At 38.6% G+C, this 19542-nt stretch overlaps 1 protein-coding gene across 1 annotated transcript in view; it reads left to right on the plus strand.

The window, feature by feature from the left end:
• CRYZ (crystallin zeta) overlaps positions 1-3667 on the plus strand; it is a 32942-nt gene extending 29275 nt beyond the window's left edge. Inside the window, exons 7-9 of the mRNA XM_066268877.1 lie at positions 1345-1446; positions 1550-1645; positions 2775-3667. Coding sequence (XP_066124974.1) covers positions 1345-1446; positions 1550-1645; positions 2775-2939 — 363 coding nt within the window. The 3' untranslated portion in view covers positions 2940-3667. The remainder of the gene's footprint in view (positions 1-1344; positions 1447-1549; positions 1646-2774) is intronic.
• Positions 3668-19542: the final 15875 nt, after the last annotated feature.

Raw genomic sequence — 19542 nt, forward strand, 5'->3', positions numbered from 1 at the left:
TTTATTTCCTTGCCTCTCCTTACCTCCCATTGCAGTTTGGCTTACCCCAGCTTCATGCACTACCGATCAGAGGTCGCGGATAAGCTCCTTCTTACCAGTCTGCTTGCTCCTCTGTCTCAGTCCTCATCCTGTCTGATTTTCAGCAACAATTAATTGACCATGCCCACCCCTCCCACAAACTGATTACTTCCTTAACTTCATTTTCAGTCTCCCTGCTCTTTACATTACTCAAATGTTGGTTTTCCTTTGGCTTTTTCCTGGTCTCATTTTTTCTGGTGCTAGACCTCCACCCTGATCAGTCTCATATGTGCCCATGGCTTCAGTCAGTACCTTATAATGTTGATCTCCAACACAGTCTCTGGCCTGATCAGCCTGCTGGACATTTGGACATCCAAGATAAAAACCCACATTTCACTTTTAATTCCTATCTTTTAATCACTGTTCTCCCTCCTCCCCATCAGATTGCTCACCTCATTATATCAGCTTCATCTCTAACATGCCTTTCAAATATATCACTTTTCTCCATTTTCTTCACCATTGTACTTTGTTTAGTTTTCATCTTCTCCGCTCTCTCCAGAATCATTTATTTGGTTCTCTTTAAATGAAAAAAAAAAAAAAAGATGTCTAGCAATAACTAAAATGGGAGCTCCATGAGGATAGGAATTTTTGTCTCTCTTGTGCCTGACACAAGAATTAATGAATGAATCTGCTCCCCAAAGTCCAAGCCCTTTAGCACAAAGTTCACTGTATTTTCCCAGTCTGTCCCGAATTATAGACTGGGAATTCTGTAATTCCTATCCTTTCCTACCCTCTCGCTTTCCTCCCTGCCTGCCTTCCCGAATGCACAGTCCGGGTCAGCTGTACCGCTTTCCCATCTCGACTCGGTCCCTGCAGCTCTGCTCTTCCGATTTCCCGTCCGGACAGCCTCTGCCTGACGACGAGCTTCCTTCTGCTCCTCTTTCTTCCTTTTTGCTGAAGAAACTCCTGTTCACCCCTCAGGGCCCAGGCATCATCTCTGTGGAACTTTCTATGAGCATTACAGCTGATCAGAGTTGTAACTTTTTCTTTCTTGATAACCGGCCGTGTATTCCTGCTAATGTGGTACTTAGCCATTGTGTAACAGGCACATTGCATAACATACAAATCTTCATCATCTTAGATGTGTCTCATCACCTTGGAATCACATCATCACTATGCAATTAGATCATTTTAAAATTTGCATTATTAGTCTAAAAATATGCATTTTATATCATTCGAAACACGTTTCTATAAAATATGGGACAGTGATAACTATTTTTATAGTTTTTTTGCTTATCTTAACTTACTCTGCACTCTTTTATATAGAAATCTGTTGGTGAAAAAGGAATTGATGTTATCATTGAAATGTTGGCTAATGTAAATCTTAGTAATGATTTGAATCTTCTGGCATATGGAGGACGAGTAATAGTAAGTATTCCTTTTCTTTCTTTTTTTACTACTTTGAAATCTTAATATAATTTGACACTATTGCAGGACTCTTTAAATATAGATATGTTATTCTTCATAATAGGTTGTTGGCAGCAGGGGCCCTATTGAAATAAACCCACGGGACACTATGGCAAAGGAATCTAGTATAATTGGAGTTGCTCTATACTCATCAACCAAGGTAGGAAAAGAGATAATTCTTTTTTTCTTTTAAGAGAGAGAAAAGAGATAGAGGCAGGGAAGAGAGAGATGAGAAGCATCACCTTATAGCTGCTTACTTTAGTTGTTCATTCATTGCTTTCTCATATGTGCCTTGACCAGCGGGGGCTCAAGCTGAGCCAGTGACCCCTTACTCAAGCCAGAGAGCGTGGGCTCAACTAGTGACCTTGGACTTCATGCCAGCAACCATGTGATCATGTTGATGATCCTGGCTCAAGCCAGCAACCTGGCACTCAATCTGGCAAGCCCACACTCAAGATAATGACCTCAGGGTTTCAAAACAAGGACCCCAGTCTCCCAGGTCGGTGCTCTATCCACTGCACCACCAACCATCAGGCGGGAAAGAGATCATTCTGATTTTGGTAACTTAAACACTGCTGCAATTTGCCTAGGTAGGCAGACTGAAAGTTTAGGTAGATGTTAAATTTAGTTATCTGAATAGATGTTTGTGTGAAGGATTAGTCACCAGAAGATAACTAGGAGGACAATTCCATTTGTTTTCCAAGTGAGGAAACTTTTGAGAGAGACAAGAGATACTATTAGTAATTATTTCAGGATAGTAAGTATTTTGTAAGCTGATACTGTCTCAGACCAATTAGACTAATGATTACCCTCTAGAGCAGTGGTCCTCAACCCCCGGGCCGCGGACTGGTACTGGTCCGTGGGCCATTTCATACCAGTCTGCAGAGAAAGAATAAATAACTTACATTATTTCTGTTTTATTTATATTTAAGTCTGAATGATGTTTTATTTTTAAAAAATGACCAGATTCCCTCTGTTACATCCATCTGAGACTCACTCTTGATGCTTGTCTTGGTCACATGATACATTTATCCGTCCCACCCCAAAGGCTGGTGAAAATATTTTCTGACGTTAAACCAGTCCGTGGCCCAAAAAAGATTGGGGACCACTGCTCTAGAGAACTACTTTTTCTATAGTTCTGGACAAGTTGAAAAGAGCCACATATTTGTAAGAAACTTTTTATTCATTTTTAGACTCTGAAAATATTTAATGCTTTTGAAAATCAACTTATATGTTCCTCTACAAAAAAACAAACAAACAAACAAAAAACACTTTTCTCTTTCATTTAGGAAGAATTTCAGCAATTTGCAGCAGCCCTTCAAGCTGGAATGGAAGTTGGTTGGTTGAGACCTGTAATAGGTCCACAGTATCCACTGGAGAAGGTGGCCCAGGCTCATGAAAATATCATTCATAGCAGTGGGGCTACTGGAAAAATGATTCTTCTCATATCATGATTCTCTCATGTATTTCTCATGTAATTAGAGGTTTCTTACCCCAGTTTTACTTGCACTATCTTTGCTTTAATTGGCATTCATTTGATTCAAATGAGTTTCTTTTTTAAAAAACAAGATTTGTCTTTAGAGATCCTGGGCATGGAGTACAACTTATGTTACAGCTGGTAATACTCTTCATGTCTTCTACCTGCAATCAAGCAGTCACATTAGGAAGAAGAGTGTTGTGGTCACCAGCATTGGGTGCATTATAGAAATCCTAATGCTTAATCATTAATGTCATACTTTTGACTAAAACATGCTAATTAAAAAGAAGACTGCTTTATTTCTAAGCCTACTTCTCCTTATAAAGTTTCTTTCATCTTTGATTAGCCCAGAACTGTATGGACTCTGAAGATTTTCTGGACTAAACAAGACCCCTTGTCCAAACTAATCTTATCTGGATCTATGAGTACCTTGGAAGGGCAAGATAAACAGTGTCCAGGACATATGTTATTTTTCCAATATTTACCAAAATACTAGCACATTCACCTTGTTAGTGGTTGATTACCATTGATCCCTATATTCTGTGAGGACAGCAGCAGCCTTTTCTTTGATATAATAAGATACTAGGTGCATAGTCTTCAGATAGAGACTACTTCACTGACTTGAATTCAAATTAGATTTAGAATTATCTGTCTGTATGACGGGATCTTGTATTTTTAAAATATAAATAAACAAAGTTGACATTATGAATGCTCTGCTTTTGTTTTCATAACATGGTCACCCACAATGATTCTATAGGAAATTAAAGACTGAGTTTGTCTAGTTTCTTACCAAGTCTTTAAACTAAGTAAATGATTGCTTAGAAATCTTGCCATCAATATTATGTCCAAGGGAATGAGGTTTGATTGTTAATTTTGTTCTTGTTTTTCTTCATGTGCACACAGCCTCTTTCTGTTGTTGTGTTATATGGTTCATTCTCTTGACTTGATTTGTCCTTTTGAATGACAGTCATGTTTCTAATTTGGACATAGAATCCTGCTTTAACAGGAGGCAGAAAGCACTGCTAACTTCTGTAATTGAGGGGTATCATTGGTTTCTAGCTATATGTGCCATTCTGAAGTGTTCTTGCCATTAGAATTCTTCAAGTTTATTCACTATTTCTTTTATAAGTTATCATCTGTAACTAACATCTTTGGAAAGTTGTATTAAAAAACCAATGTGATGATTCTATACACTAGCATGTTATATACATCTTAAAATGAAGGATTCCTTTTTCTACAAAAAGAGAAAGGAGTAATTATTTTGTAAAAGTCAGAATCTTTTCTTGGTGCCCCAAGGCGGAGCTCATCTCTCAGCCGCATTCAGGTCCTCTGTGAGACCCTCCCAGGCCCAGGCCCCTACCTCCCATGATGGCCATAGCCGTGTGGGCAGCTTGGCATTCAGGGACACACAGGCGCCTGGAAATTCACTTGCAACCCCATAGATCCCAGGACTACAAGGATCAGAGTCCTCGAGGTTTACAACCTATAGAAGTGACTCTTCTCCGTCTCCCTCCATCTCTTGTCTAAATCTGCCTTTTACAGAATAATTACAGAATGAGCTGAAACATACTGCTGACTTAACACTCACAATCCCTTAATACAGTGCAGTGAATAGCCAAACTGTGTATTAACTACTGTGCTTATGATTATGTAGCGTTGGACGCGTCCCCTATGAATCTCCTTGTAGTTCTAGTTCTAGTCCCAGTTTTCAGCCAACTGTATTTACTGCACTGTTGGTGCCTGTAGCCTAAGGTCTGCCACACCAGTCACCAGTGCTGCCTGGCACAGAGTAGAGAGCAGCCTGCAGTATCAACAAGAATTATGTTGTGTCTCGACTGTCTGAATTTCTGCTCCTGATTGCTTTGACCTTGGAATCATATATTGTGTTAGAGATAAATTGATAAGTCACCCTGACCTTAAGAAGGTGAAAAGACATGTCAAGGTTGACGTGACTAGTATATTCAAACTCCGCCAACATTTTTTTAGTAGGCTTTTTATATAAAAACCTGAGTTAATTTCCAGACCTGTGGCTTTCCTGGCTTGCTGCAGCTCTGGCTACGGCAGGAGCGGAGCTGCCTGCTTGGGAGCCTCGTTTTGCCTCAGATTCCTAGTTTCTGACCCTGTTGTAGTCATCCTTGCCTCAGTGTCACTTACCTCCTGGTTTGACTTTTATGAAGGGATTATTCTATTCATACGTTAATTCAAAATATTTATTGAGTACTTAAGTCTGAGAAAGCATTGTGCTAGAATTTGAGGATACAAAGATGTGTAAGACATAGAGCTTATAGTTGTGTAGGGACAAGAGCCATGCAAAACACTTTTTAAAATATTACACACACACATTACGCATATATGTGTGCATGTATAAAGAGATTTGTTTCTGAAAATTTCCCTCATGCAGTTATGGGGGCAGGCCAGCAGGGCTTGTATGTTTCAGCATTAAGGCAGATTTCTTTTTCTGGGAAACCTCTGTTTTTGTTCTTAGGACTTTTGACTGATTGAAGCAGCCCACCTGCATTATTGAGGATAACCTCCTTAAAGTCAACTGATGACTTTTTTTTTTAACATAAAACTAACCATCACAATGGGTGACCTGAGACACCAATGAGGGGCACTTAGTCTAGCTTGGGATTTCCAATTATGCATTTAATGTTTTGATGCATTTGTTAGCTCTTTTTATCCATAATAGCTATGGCCATAGAACTACAAAATAACTTTGGTACTTTTGAAAGGGAATGAAAAAATCAGGTAGCATTTTTTTATACCCTAAGCTCAGCTTTACTGCGGCAAGAGATTCAATGTGTGCTGGGGGGTTTTCACAATTTACAGTTTAGAGAGCTTTTTTCCTGTTCAAGATAATTTTGAAGAACAGCAAAACCTGTGGGGTCACTTTGGCCTGGCGCTCACAGTGCCCTCAGCCACATTTTACAGACAGCAAAACACCTTGGCTTAATCCTTAACTCTCTTTACAATAGTACTGTTTTGTAGTACAGTGATTTTCTAAAATGTCATTTGCAAATTGTCATAAGACAATTTTACTAATCCATCGAGCTTTAGGAATAGCTCATATTGTGAGAATTTCCTACGTTCAAGGAGTCTAGGAAACATTATACTATCAAAAGAAATCCAGAGTCGCTTTGGCTTGTGGCCATGACCACTGACACAGGTATTGATGGGGACACATTATGCACTTTAAGAGTGAGTCTAACAGTGATCCCAAACCAATTGTGTGATTCAGATGCTCATTAAAGTGTGTTAAATGTGGCCTCAGATTAGCAGTCCTCAATTTATCCTTGGCTGGCTTCATGTAAAATGTCCACCAAGACAGCAACGATGCTAGAAACTAAAGATAAGAGGAAAACCTTATGCGAAAGTCCATTGGAAATTTACGCTAACTCCAGTACCAGTCATTTGATACATTGATCCAAATTAGCTGCAAAGTAGGTAGGAAAAAAGCCTCAGTTCAGTCACAGCTTCTAACTCAAGACACAGGAGCTACACTACCTAGAGAATCAAAGTCCTTATTGCCCAGAAATATTTGAGCTAGGTAGAAATTTGTGCCCATCCACTACTATTCCTCAGCTTCTTGCTTTCACTTGCAATTTATGGACTACAGGATTCAGTTTTTGATACAACTACAGATTCAGGAGGCAGGGGCACTCTGTACCCTTGGATGTACAGTCACAGAGAAAGCCTTGCAGATAGGTGGAGAGGAATCCCTGGATTGCAGTGAATGCTGGAGAGTGCACAGCACATGTACAAAGGACATTTGCCCGACTAGCAAAGCCAGATTATCTAAGAATCAGAGCAGAAGTTGCTCATGCCTTAGTCCAGCATATAGGATTGACACAAGGTACTTATGATACCAGCTCACCCCAGATATAGATCTGAAAGGAACTGAGCTCCCTTGTGAATGGGGGTGGGGGGGGGTGGGGGGGGGGTAAGAGCATATGCAACTTGTGGTCGAGTTGTTGAAAGCATGGGTTAGAGAGGCAGAAAGCCTGGCTTTAAATCCCAGCTCTACTACAGACCAGCTGTGGAGTCCTGGGCAAATTACCCTAGTCATCTGGAGTCCCAGTGTCCTCACATGTAACATGGAAGTAATAGCTACCTCTGAGTATAAGAAGTCAACAAGATAATGTCTGAAATACTCAGCACTCTATCTTGCACGAAGAAGTGTTTAGACAATTATTCTTTCATTTTTATGAGCTGTAAAGAAAGAATAAGTTGAGATACAGGGGAGGAATGAAAAGGGAGTACCCTAAAAATACAAAAATAGAAGGAAACCCAAATGCAGATTCTCATAGAAGGTACTAATCAGCGTAACTGACACTATGGAAAACATCATTGGTCATGTGGGTAATTTGATCACTCTCCAAAAATGTTGAGAAAAGAGGTCAGCAAAAAAAAAAAAAACCAAACAAACAAAACTAGAGCAAATGAGAAATGAAAACAAAGCCTTTGGATTATAAATGTGCCTCCCCAAAGTCCAGAAAAATAAAAGAGATAATTATCAAAACTTTCCTGAGCTAACCAAAAGAGTTCAGTTTATTCACTGAAAGTATTTATTATGTCTATGCAAAATTAATGAAAACTACAATAAGCCATATCTTAAACATTTAATTTTACATAGTTAGATATTGGAAAGGACCACGTTGAAGAATCATTATTTAGAGTAATATTCAAAACCCAGGGAATGTAAGAGAACAAGTGAGAAAATTATTAATGAATTCAGAAAGGTGACTAATAGCATAATATTCAGAAAGGTGACTAATAGCATAATAAATATACAAAATTAATATAAACCAGTTGATCAGTTAGAAAATATCATGGAAAAAATCTCATTCACAATAACAGTACTACTATTACTAATTTAATAAGCAGTGAACTATAAGTGACAACATTTTCAAGAAATAGGACCTTTAAGAAGAAAACTTGAAAACGTTCCTGAGAAACATAAAAGACTACACATTCAAAGAAAGAATTCTTGGTCAGATTCATGTAAAGATTTCCCTTTTCGTACTGATACCAAAATCACAGTAAGTGTTTTTAGATATATGGAAAAATGTTTCTGAAGTTGTGTGTGTGTGTGTGTGTGTGTGTATGAAAAAAGGGCAAATAGCCCAAAAATTTCAGAAGAAAATGAGTTGGAACAAGTCCCAGCAGATACTTTTTTTTATTTTTTTAACATGTTAGAGTTACTAGAGTCCTTAATCCAAGAACAACTTGGAACAGAAGAGAGTCTAGAAATGTTTCTCACTTTTGTGAGTGGTAAAAGTGGCTTTTCAGTGGATGAAAATAGTTATGAAGTTAGAGAACTTTCTATCTATTTGGGAGGTGAAAAGACTCTTATACACTGCTCACAAAAATTAGTGGATCAGTGATCCCCTAATCTAAACTGCAGATACTCCAGTACTTTCAGCCTTTTGTACAGCGCATTTTTACCAATGAAATAAAGCTGGTTTTGCATCTCATTTGCATGATTGAACAACTTTCTTTAACTTGTCATTTGCTTTTCTGATGTTCTTGTTTAATTTAAAAAAAAATCAAATGCTTCTTTTTTGTATTGCTTCATATCCATTTTGAAATGTCCTGTAATTTTTGTGAGCAGTATACTTTTACTCAAAATCCAAAACTAAAAGAAAGAGCAAAGTAGGAAAAGTAGAAAAAGATCTCCAATGCTAGATAAAGGTGAATAATCTAAAAAAAAAGAAAAAGAATTCTTCAAGTTAGTCAATGATGAGTGCCCTACGAGAGAGATGGACATGAATAGATAACTCATACAGGAATAGGTACATGTATAGCCAACACTCATGAAAAGAGCTGTTCAACATCATTAGTAATATAAGAAGTGTAGCCTGCCTGACCAGGCGGTGGCTCAGTGGATAGAGCATTGGACTGGGATGCGGAGGACTCAGGTTCAAGACCCCGAGGTTGCCAGCTTGAGAGCGGGCTCATCTGGTTTGAGCAAAGCTTATCAGCTTGGACCCAAGGTCGCTGGCTCGAGCAAGGAATTACTTGGTCTGCTGTAGCCCTCTGGTCAATGCACATATGAGAAAGCAATCAATGAACAACTAAGGTGTTGCAACAAAAAACTAATGATTGATGCTTCTCATCTCTCTGTTCCTGTCTGTCTGTCCCTGTCTATCCCTCTCTCTGACTCTCTGTCTCGGAAAAAAATAAAAAAAGAAAGAACAAAAGAAATGGAGCCTGACCGGGTGGTGGTGCAGTGGATAGAGCGTCGGACTGGGATGCCGAGGACCCAGGTTCGAGACCCCGAGGTTGCCAGCTTGAGCACAGGCTCATCTGGTTTGAGCGAAAACTCACCAGCTTGGTGAAGATCTGGAAACAGCCCAAGTGTCCGTCAGTGGACAAGTGGATCAAAAAGCTTTGGTACATATATACTACTTAGCCATAAGAAATGATGACATTGGATCATTTACAACAACATGGATGGACCTTGATAACATTATACGGAGTGAAATAAGTAAATCAGAAAAAACTAAGAACTATATGATTCCATACATAGGTGGGACATAAAAATGAGACTCAGAGACACGGACAAGAATGTGATGGTTGCCTGGTCAAGGCACACATATGGGAGTTGATGCTTCCAGCTCCTCCCCCCTTCTCTCTCTCTCTCTGTCCTGTCTCTCCCTCTCCTCTCTAAAATGAATAAATAAATAAATAATTAAAAAAAAAAAAAAAAGGCCTGACCTGTGGTGGCGCAGTGGATAAAGCGTCGACCTGGAAATGCTGAGGTCGCCGGTTCAAAACCCTGGGCTTGCCTGGTCAAGGCACACATATGGGAGTTGATGCTTCCAGCTCCTCCCCCCTTCTCTCTCTCTCTCTGTCTCTCCTGTCTCTCCCTCTCCTCTCTAAAATGAATAAATAAATAAATAATTTAAGAATGTGATGGTAATGGGGGGGCACGAGGAAGGAGAGAGAGAGAGTAGGGGGAGGGGAGGGACACAAAGAAAACCAAATAGAAGGTGACAGAAGACAATTTGACTTTGGGGAGGGGTATGCAGTATAATCAAATGTCAGAATAATCTGGAGATGTTTTCTCTGAACATATGTACCCTGATTTATCAATGTCACTGCAAATTAATAAAAAAATTTTAAAAAATAATAAAAAAAACATGTAGATCTATAGTTACTAACATGGGAAGATGTTCAAGGCACAGTATTAAGAATATTAAGTTTTCCTCATTCACTGTTGGTGGGACTGTAAAGTAGTACAACCATTATGGAAGAAAGTATGGTGGTTCCTCAAAAAACTGAAAATAGAACTACCTTATGACCCAGCAATCCCTCTACTGTGTATACACTTCAAAAACTCAGAAACATTGATATGTAAAGACACATGTAGCCCCATGTTCATTGTAGCATTGTTCACAGTGGCCAAGACATGGAAACAACCAAAAAGCCCTTCAATAGAAGACTGGATAAAGAAGATGTGGCACATATACACTATGGAATACTACTCAGCCATAAGAAATGATGACATAGTATCATTTACAACAACATGGTGGGATCTTGATAACATTATATGGAGTGAAATAAGTAAATCAGAAAAAACCAAGAACTACATGACTCCATACATTGGTGGGACATAAAAACGAGACTAAGAGACATGGACAAGAGTGTGGTGGTTACTGGAGGTAGGGGGGAGGGGGGGCGTGGGAGGGAAGGAGGGAGAGGGGAAGGGGGAGGGGGAGGGGCACAAAGAAAACTAGATAGAGGGTGACGGAGGACAATCTGACTTTGGGTGATGAGTATGCAACATAATTGAATGACAAGAAAACCTGGACATGTTTTCTTTGAATATATGTACCCTGATTTATTGATGTCACCCCATTAACATTAATAAAAATTTATATATAAAAAAAAGAAATGGATACTGGTAATGACAACCTAAATGGAAAATCAACAACAATAAAAAAAAGATTTAACACATACTGCAAAAAAAAAAAAAAAGAATATTAAGTTTAAAAAGCACGTACAGAATATGTATAATTTCACTTGTATATAATTGTCTGTGTTTACTTATGCATTTCAAGACATACCTGGTAGATGTTTATAAAAATATTTTGTCTTATTGGAGTTATAAATATTTCTTCCCAATACTTTTATTTTTCCAACATTTTCAAATATTTTTAACTAAAAGTTTTTTCTGACAAATTAGTTGCTAAATTCTATATAAGAGAAATGCTTTCTTAAATAAATATTAGGCTCTAAAGAGTTTAATATCAAAAGCAAAAATAAATGACATCAGATTTCAGAGTATGTATATGCAATATATATATGTGTATATATATGTAATACATGTGTATATGTATATATAATTTATTATTTTGAGTATTCTACAATTATACACAGCTCACAAAAATTAAGGGATGTTTTATTACTTCATATTCATTTTGAAATATCCCCTAATTTTTGTGAGCAGTATATATGTGCACATTCAGAATTAGTTCTGACCTATGCTGGTAATTTTCGATTTATTCTTATGAATGCTCTGTAAAAAATTCTAGTGTATTTGTATTAAATTTGCACTAAGTGTATCATACGATTTATTTTATTCTTATTTTTGAAATAATAAATTGTCCTTAAAAATATTTTATTTTGCTTCTAAAAGATAAAATAGTCTTCAGATGATGAGAACTATCTGATCTTGTGAGTAATAAAAAAACCCAGGATGAACTTGAACTTATCAATTTGTTTTGGATGTTTATTTTGATTTCAGCATCCATCTGAAATCCAATTGTAAGCATTACTTCTAATCAAAGCACTTTTAGTAGGTGTGACAAATGCATTTGAACAGAATTATACTCATGTATTATTTGGTGAGATATTATTTTGCTTAGGAATTAACACTGTACATAATTCCGTTTCACAGATTATTCATGTAATTTGGATTTTTTACATTTTGCAGGGTTTTTTTTTAAATCCTAGAGTAAGTTCTGAGTTTATTAGCTGATTTCATGTAGTCTTTTATAGACCTATCACCATAGCTTCTAAGTCCTTCACAAATTGTGTTTCCTTTTATGTCTTATCAATCTATGTTTCCACATAAATGAAAACTTTTAAGTTGCTAGAATTCCTTTCCTTTTGATTGTTAGGCTTCTGATTAAATAAGTGAGGAACACTGTTTTCCAGAGTTTGTTCCCTCCAGTGGTGAAAGACAATTTATCTGGATTTTTTTTTTCACAATGAAGAAAGTCCTAACCCTATTAACACAAATTTATTTGCATTCTTTTGTCTACACTTCCTGTTTCATTACAGGAAGTGATGACCTTCCTTCTCATTAAGCATAATGTCTCTATCTTTTTTTCTGAATTATCTAGCCTTTTCATGGACTTTGCTCTCTTAAGTATCCCCTGAATCCTACAGCCTCATCATCTACGTAAAAGTATAATCAATTCAACTTCTTTCCCATCTTGATTTTCAGATCATTCTGCTGATACCCCTGGTTTCTTTCAGTTTTCTTTGCAAACATCTCTTTTCCCAATTACCTCTTAAATGTTGGTACCTTCCTTTTTCTTCCATTCATTCCCCTTGGCTAGTGTCAGAACCGGTATCACTTTTGTCTCCGGTGTGTTCTAAGGACCACATGGGCTGCCAACTGGAAACTGATGCAGGGTGGCACCCAGGGAGACCAACGGAGGCTTCAACCTGACCCAGATTCTTGTCACAGAAAAATAATGGATTTAAGACTGCGACAGAAGGATTTAGCGATGCACAGTGATAGTACACACTCGAGAAGTGAGAGCGAGCGAGTTCAGGAAACAAGATGGTCCAATGAGGTCTGGGTGTAAGGCGTTTACTATTAATAAATGTAGGTATGGGAGGAGTTGGGTGGTCCTTTGCTTCTGGCATTGGTAGGGTGACTGCCGATGCGGCTCATTTTTGAGTCTCCTCTCCAGATAGTGTTTTCTTTTGGGTCTTCCCAATTGCAGGTCACTGGGTTGGGAAGCGAGGGAACAGGTGGTCAGTGAAGGTGTGTCTGTGATGTTCCAGCCAAGACAGAGAAAGGGAGGGGTAGAGCTTGAGGCTTTTGTTCACTGTTCTAACTTTCTTGCCTCAAAATCATTTGGATGTTTCACAAACTTCTCAAAATCAGTGTGTCCAGAATTGAATTCTTCCCAATCACAGTCCTGTTTTTCTACACGCATTTCCTATCTCAGCGACTGAAGACAACCTGCTCCTGGTTAACCAAGTCCAGCAGTCATCCTCAATTCTTCCTTCTCCCATGTTCTCAGCCCTGCATCTAGTTGGCCACTAAGTTGAATGGCTTCTGTTGTCTTTGTTCCTACAGAGCCTGACTCAGTGCCAGTGCCTTGGTCTGGACTCTTGTTGCTTTCTGCTTGGCTCTCTGTCGTGGCATTCTTACTGACAGGTCGGCCTTTATTCTTGCACTACTTTAAATCTGGTCACACACCACCAGCATGATCTTTGTGCAATGCCTGATTAAAATTTCTTAATATGTTTTAGAGAAAAATCATAAACTCCTTAGCTTTGCACAAAGATCCTGCCTCATCAGCCTCATTCTTTACTACATCCCTTCTTACCAACCTGCTTGTCCCTTCTCAGATACATCATACTCTTTTATAACTCTGTTCTGACATGCTTTTCTCCATTTCTCTACCTACATATCTCAGTCATTCTTCACAACTCAACTACTCTATTTCAGTCAACTCTTGTTCACCCCAGTGGTGAAGGAGAGACCCCCACACACTCTAAATAGTGTGAATTGGCCCAACACACAACACTCAACACTAGTCAAATGAGATCCGCACCGGTATTAGTCACATATACTCTAGCCTGGGGAAGAAGGCACTGAATGCCCGGGGGAGATGCACTTGGGAGCAGAATAAATCAGAAGGAGTTGTAGGAGGCAACTTTGCAGTAACAAGAGGGTAGAAAAGCCCCTAGTTCTCATGGGGGGAAGTGATTGGTTTGTTTGAAGAGTTCCAGAAGCTGGCAGAGAGGTAAGACTAAATAAGTTGAGGACAGGATGGGTTGTAGTCAGTCCAGCCCTTAGAGGACCTAATTGGGTGGAGAGCCTTTCCTGCCAGGTGGGGGGCATATCTGACAAGAGTAGAGGAGAAACTTACAGCTAAGCCTTTATTTTTATTGAGTGATTGATTTTTTTTATTTTTAATGATTAGGTGCTCAGTAAAGGCTAGCTATTATGATTATTGGTCTTTCTTTCCTTGTTATTTTCTTGGTTTTGCATCAAAGTGAGCAACTGCCCATGTTTGATATTAGTCCCAGAAGCACCATGTCCCTGGGTTTGTATTATCTTTAAATATTACTGCCCTTTTTTGCTTTGGTAAAACTCAGAGCTTGAAAAATAAAGGAACTACGTTGGACAGCACTCCTGGCATTGGCACCTAGAGCATATTGTAGGTCAAAAATTTTCATTCGGTTTATTATGCATAAAACTCACTGAGGTTGCTTATTTAAAATGCAAATTGTCAAGCCTGCCTCCTCTCTTTCTGATTCTGGGAGAGCATGGGGCCTAAGAATTTGCAAACTTTAAAAAATACCCTGGGATGTCATAAGAACACTGTGAAAGGCCCTGAACCAGTGTTGGCTCTTACTCTACTGCTGCTGCTGCTCCCTGTCTTCCTCCCACCCCCCCACCCCCTTCCACTTCTCCAGTAGAGGAGCCAAGCCTTTAAGGCAGCATGTGGAATTTCAGGCCTGATGGTGCGATAGGGCAATACGATAACCTCCTGGAGAAAATTGTTCTTGGCCACCACTCATCAGAGTTAAGCAGGCTTCTCTCTGCTTCTAGAGTAAATCTGAACACCTGCTACCCTGCCAAGATCCACCTTTGGAAGAAGATGGATCTACACAGACACATACTCTCCAGACGGAAACAAATAAATACACTTTACCCTATTGCAATGTGCTATTTATTTGACTGTTTCCCTCACTAGAGGGGTGCAAATTTCTTTTTTATATATATTATTTTTTATCTTTATTTATTTTTTTACCATACATTCACCACCCTAAGTCAAGGCTCTTCCATTACCATTTATGCCCCTTTTATCCTCTTCTACCTCCTCATACCTCCTTTCCCTACTGTAATCACCACACGGTTGTCTGTGTCTCAGAGCTTTTTGTATTTCTTTGCTTAAAGAAGTGGTGTAAATTTCTTGAGCGCGGGGACTGTGCCCTTCATCCCCTAAACCTGTTTCTGAGCCTCACACATAGAAGGAACTTAGGAAATGTTCATCAAATAAATTTTAAAATACTTATTATGCACTGATTTGTGGGATGCACCTTGATTTCTGTATAAAAATTACCCACAATGCACTTTAAAATTAAAATTCAGAACACTATGATTATACCAAAGAATAAGGAACTTGCGCCCAGGTGGGTCCTAGCACTCCTCATTTTTCCTGGGGGAATTCCAGTGGCAGATCGGGGATCCAGGTGCACACTGGAAAAGCAGCAACACTTGAGTTCTCGGGGCCACAGGATCAGGGAAAGGAGACTTCGCCTAAGGTAGCCTGGGGGAAGATTGAGGAGCCGGATGCCCTGACCCAGACACTGGACTCCCTGATATCATAGAATTTGTGTTATCACTATTGCACTGACCTCACCTGTGGCCCCTAGGTGGTGAGGACTGGGAAAATAGAAGTTAGCACACCTTTCTAAAGTGACTAGAGAGGAAAATCAGCTTCCAGAGCAGAGGTAGTTTAAAATCTTTTCCGCTCATTTTAATTAGACCTGCTTTTTTTACTTCATTTAGTTCTCCCATTCATTTGATGCCTCATTGCCTCAGCCTTGACCAGCTCACTTTCCACCAAGCCTCAGCGGTCACTAGGAAACCCTCAATTACCCTGCGCCAGCACCATCCTCCCACAGAGTCACTCCGTGAAACCTAACCCACACCCTGTATCAAACCGGTAATTAACCTCCAAGTTCCGGCTTTATTTTCGCCACTTCACTTGATCTACCCAAACTCCAGCCAATCAAATGTAGTGGGTGCAGCTCCACTTTCTCCTCTCATTTGCCTTTCAAGCCCAGAACCTTCCGGACTCTACTTCTGTCCATGCCATTGATTGCCCTTTCTCCAGACACATTTGGAAATTAATCGTGTGATTAATGTTAAGATGACCTGTATATATCTTTGAGTGCAGCATTTAGAAAACAAGCAAAGCCTTTTCCCCTCTGGAAGCTAACTAGAATGTGGGAGCAGCTATTCAAAAGATGTCACTCAAACCATCTGTGAAAGCCAATTGCTATAAACCACACGATGGGGAAGAAGACAGATTGGCTGAAGCTTAGTACAATAAGCTAACCAAGAGTAAATATTCTCCTCTTTTGATTTTAATTTTTTTTGGCCTAGAATTTAAGCTTCTAGCGCAATGCCGGTTGAGGGCAGACATGCAGATGTTTGAGAAGTAAAGGATTTTAGTGGTTGGTTTGATTTTACTCCCTGAAAAAAATTTATTTCACGTTAGACATACAAACACACACATAATGTATTATATATACATATATCTATGTATATGTAATTTGAAATTGAAGTTGTATCATGAAAGGATACAGAGGTATATACACGTTTGTACATTAACATTAACTGTAAATTGGAAATTTGACATTTGTATCAAGTATGGAACAGTTGGTTTTAAGTGCTTTTGAAACTTAGCTCTGGATACCTGCCATCTGGCTTTATAGAAAACCTCCTTTTGGTTGGTTAAGAGAAAAAAGAAAAAGAATTCCTAAAAACATAAATGAAAAACCAATCCATTAAAATATTTATTTTCTTTTATTATTTTGTTTGGATTTAAAAAAAAAGATTGAACCATCTTTACCTTATTTAATTTTTACCTTGAAAAGTTAACAGCCTGACCCTTAAACTTATATTCTAAATACAGAAAGTGCTTAACGTAGGTCAATATTAATTTTTAATGTGTCACTTCAACTTAGTAGAAAAAAAAGCAATTTATGTGCTTCAGTAATAACTTCTACTTGTTTTAAACATGTTTTATTACAGCTTGAAATTCTATTTAACTGGCATGTAATTTAATTGACACAAGTTATTTAATAATATACTATAAATGGAAAATGTTGTTTATAGGCAATTATATCTCTTTTGTTAAAATCTGGAATCTAGATCTTCCTCTACCTTGTGTTTACATATAATTCCTTCATTACAAGTATTTGTTCTGCATGATTGAGTTACATATTGTTGATTTTAATGGGATGGGTGTGTGTGTGCATTTTAAATGTATTTTAGTAACTGACTTAGGGCCAAAATTTAATCTATTCTATTAATGAAAACAAAAGTCTAGAAGACCTGTGCTTCTTTCTTTATGAAAGTATGGTACACTGTCCTCATGCATCCTGTTCATTCAGCCTGGTAAGCCTGATCCCAGCATATTACTTTTGAAGGTCTACTGGAGGTGTTACTTCTACTTGGGAGGCTGTTTTGACCTCACTAGCGAGTGAGATGGCTTTTCTCCATCTGGCTCTTAGCAAAATACAATATAGAGTTGAACAGAACTAGGGTCTAGGCTTTATCTTTCATTAGTATGGCAACCTTGGATTTTATAGTAGGCCTCCAGTTTCTTGGTTGTAAATCAGGGATAATAGTTACCTTATTGGGTTGTAATAAAAAGTATATTAGATAAGGCTTATTATGCCTTTGCAGTATGCTTGACATATAGAAAGCCTATGAAAAGTTTGTCTCTATTCTATTAAATGCTTTAAAAATATATGTTAAATAAGTGAATGGCTTACGATCATCTATTTTTTTCCAGCTTTACTGAAGTATAGTTAACTATAATTATCTACTGACTCACCTGACTGGCACTGCTCTGTTTACCCAGGGATGATAGAGAGTAGTACCTACCACATGGTAAGTGGTTGGTAAATTGTGAAAACCTCTATCTTGTTCATCTGACTAAAAACTTTCATAAGTTCTTCAAATACACATCAGTCACTTAAATACTTGTTATGCACCTACTTTGAGCTAGGCATTGTTCTGTAGGCAGGTTACACTTCAGTGACAGTCTCTTGTTTCATAGTATTTTCCTTTTAGTGGTGAGAGATGACACAAATAGTAAGTACATTTTATGCTGTGTGATGATAAGAGTTATCCAGAGAAATAAGCAGAGTAAGGAGCAAGAGAGTGTTGGGAGCAGTCGCTATTTTATTTAACATGGTCAAGGAAGCCCCCCCCCCATAAAGGTAATATTTGAACAAAAGATCTAAAGAAAATGCGGGAGTCAGTCATGCAGATAGACAGCTGGACATAAGGCTTCCCTGGCAAAGAGAGTAGTGAGTGCAAAAGCCCTGAGGAAGGGACAGGTGTGGTGTGTTTCAGGAGGACCAAGGGGCTCTGGCTGGGGTGGAAGGAGGGAGAGGGAGAGTAAAGGAAGATGACAGCAGCGGGGTAGCAGAGAGCCTTGTATTGAATATATCAGCAGAAATACTTAGATTTTAAACCAGAATTTGGAAAACTATATCCAGAAATGGAAAATTGTATAATTAGGGTTAGGATACAGAAATAAAAACATTCTGTTATGTACAGCAGAAAGAGGTTGGTACAGAGAATAAATGCTTGAACATCATTGGAAGGGATAGAGGAATGGGATCTAGGCTGGTCCTGCAGGAGTGACTCCTAGAACAAGCTTTTAAAGTAGCTGCCAAGAGCAGTTGCTATCTCTGCTTCTGTCAAGAAGGTGAGGCATTTGGAGGACCACTGGACTACATGCAGGGATTCGTGACCCACCAACAATACCACTTCCACTTCTCTCCATCCAAAGAGTTAGTGACTAGACATCAGAACACATGCAGAAAAACTCAAAATCTCCTCAATGCTGTCTACCAGAGCAATGGACAAACGGCAGGAAGATGGCCTCATTAACTTCTGTCGTTTACACCTGGCTTGGGTGTTTGCAATTGTGAGAACTTAAATTTATCAAGTAACTTGGCTTTCTAGTGTTTGTAATGCAGAGAGGCAGATTAGAAGCAGGCTCCACTAGGTGCTGAGAGTCAATCACTGGCTGTTCACTCACTTATCCACCGCTGGCAGCCACAGGAGACAAACAAGGAAATACATGATCTGCACTGAGTTTTAACAAGACTGCTCTGGCCACTAGGTAGAGAATAGGCCAAGGAGGCCATTGCAGTAGTATTCCAGTGAGAAATGATAGTGTTTTTGTGTAATTGTGCGCAGGAAAAACATTATAATCTTTTCAACTCACTTATTGAACTGCTGTCATTCATATTCATTCATTCAACCGTTTATATATTTTATAATAAAATAGACTGTCTCTAAACCCCAAGGAATATCATTGTGTGATATTATTGAAACTGGCTAAACATGTCTGTAAAACTGTTAGTGAAATGTAGATGGCTATATGACTCAAAGCTTAATTTAAAGTCGCCTTTCCTGTGATGACTGCATACATCCAAGATTTCAATAGATTTTTTAAAGTTTTATGTTATTCATTAACACCAAAAGAGAAATTAGTTTATCTCTTATTTTGAATACACTTGGTTACATTTACATGTATGTCAAAGCTTAAGGGAAAGCCAGTTACGGACAA

Source organism: Saccopteryx bilineata, chromosome 3, assembly GCF_036850765.1.
Source record: "Saccopteryx bilineata isolate mSacBil1 chromosome 3, mSacBil1_pri_phased_curated, whole genome shotgun sequence".
In the NCBI taxonomy this organism is placed as follows: domain Eukaryota; kingdom Metazoa; phylum Chordata; class Mammalia; order Chiroptera; family Emballonuridae; genus Saccopteryx; species Saccopteryx bilineata.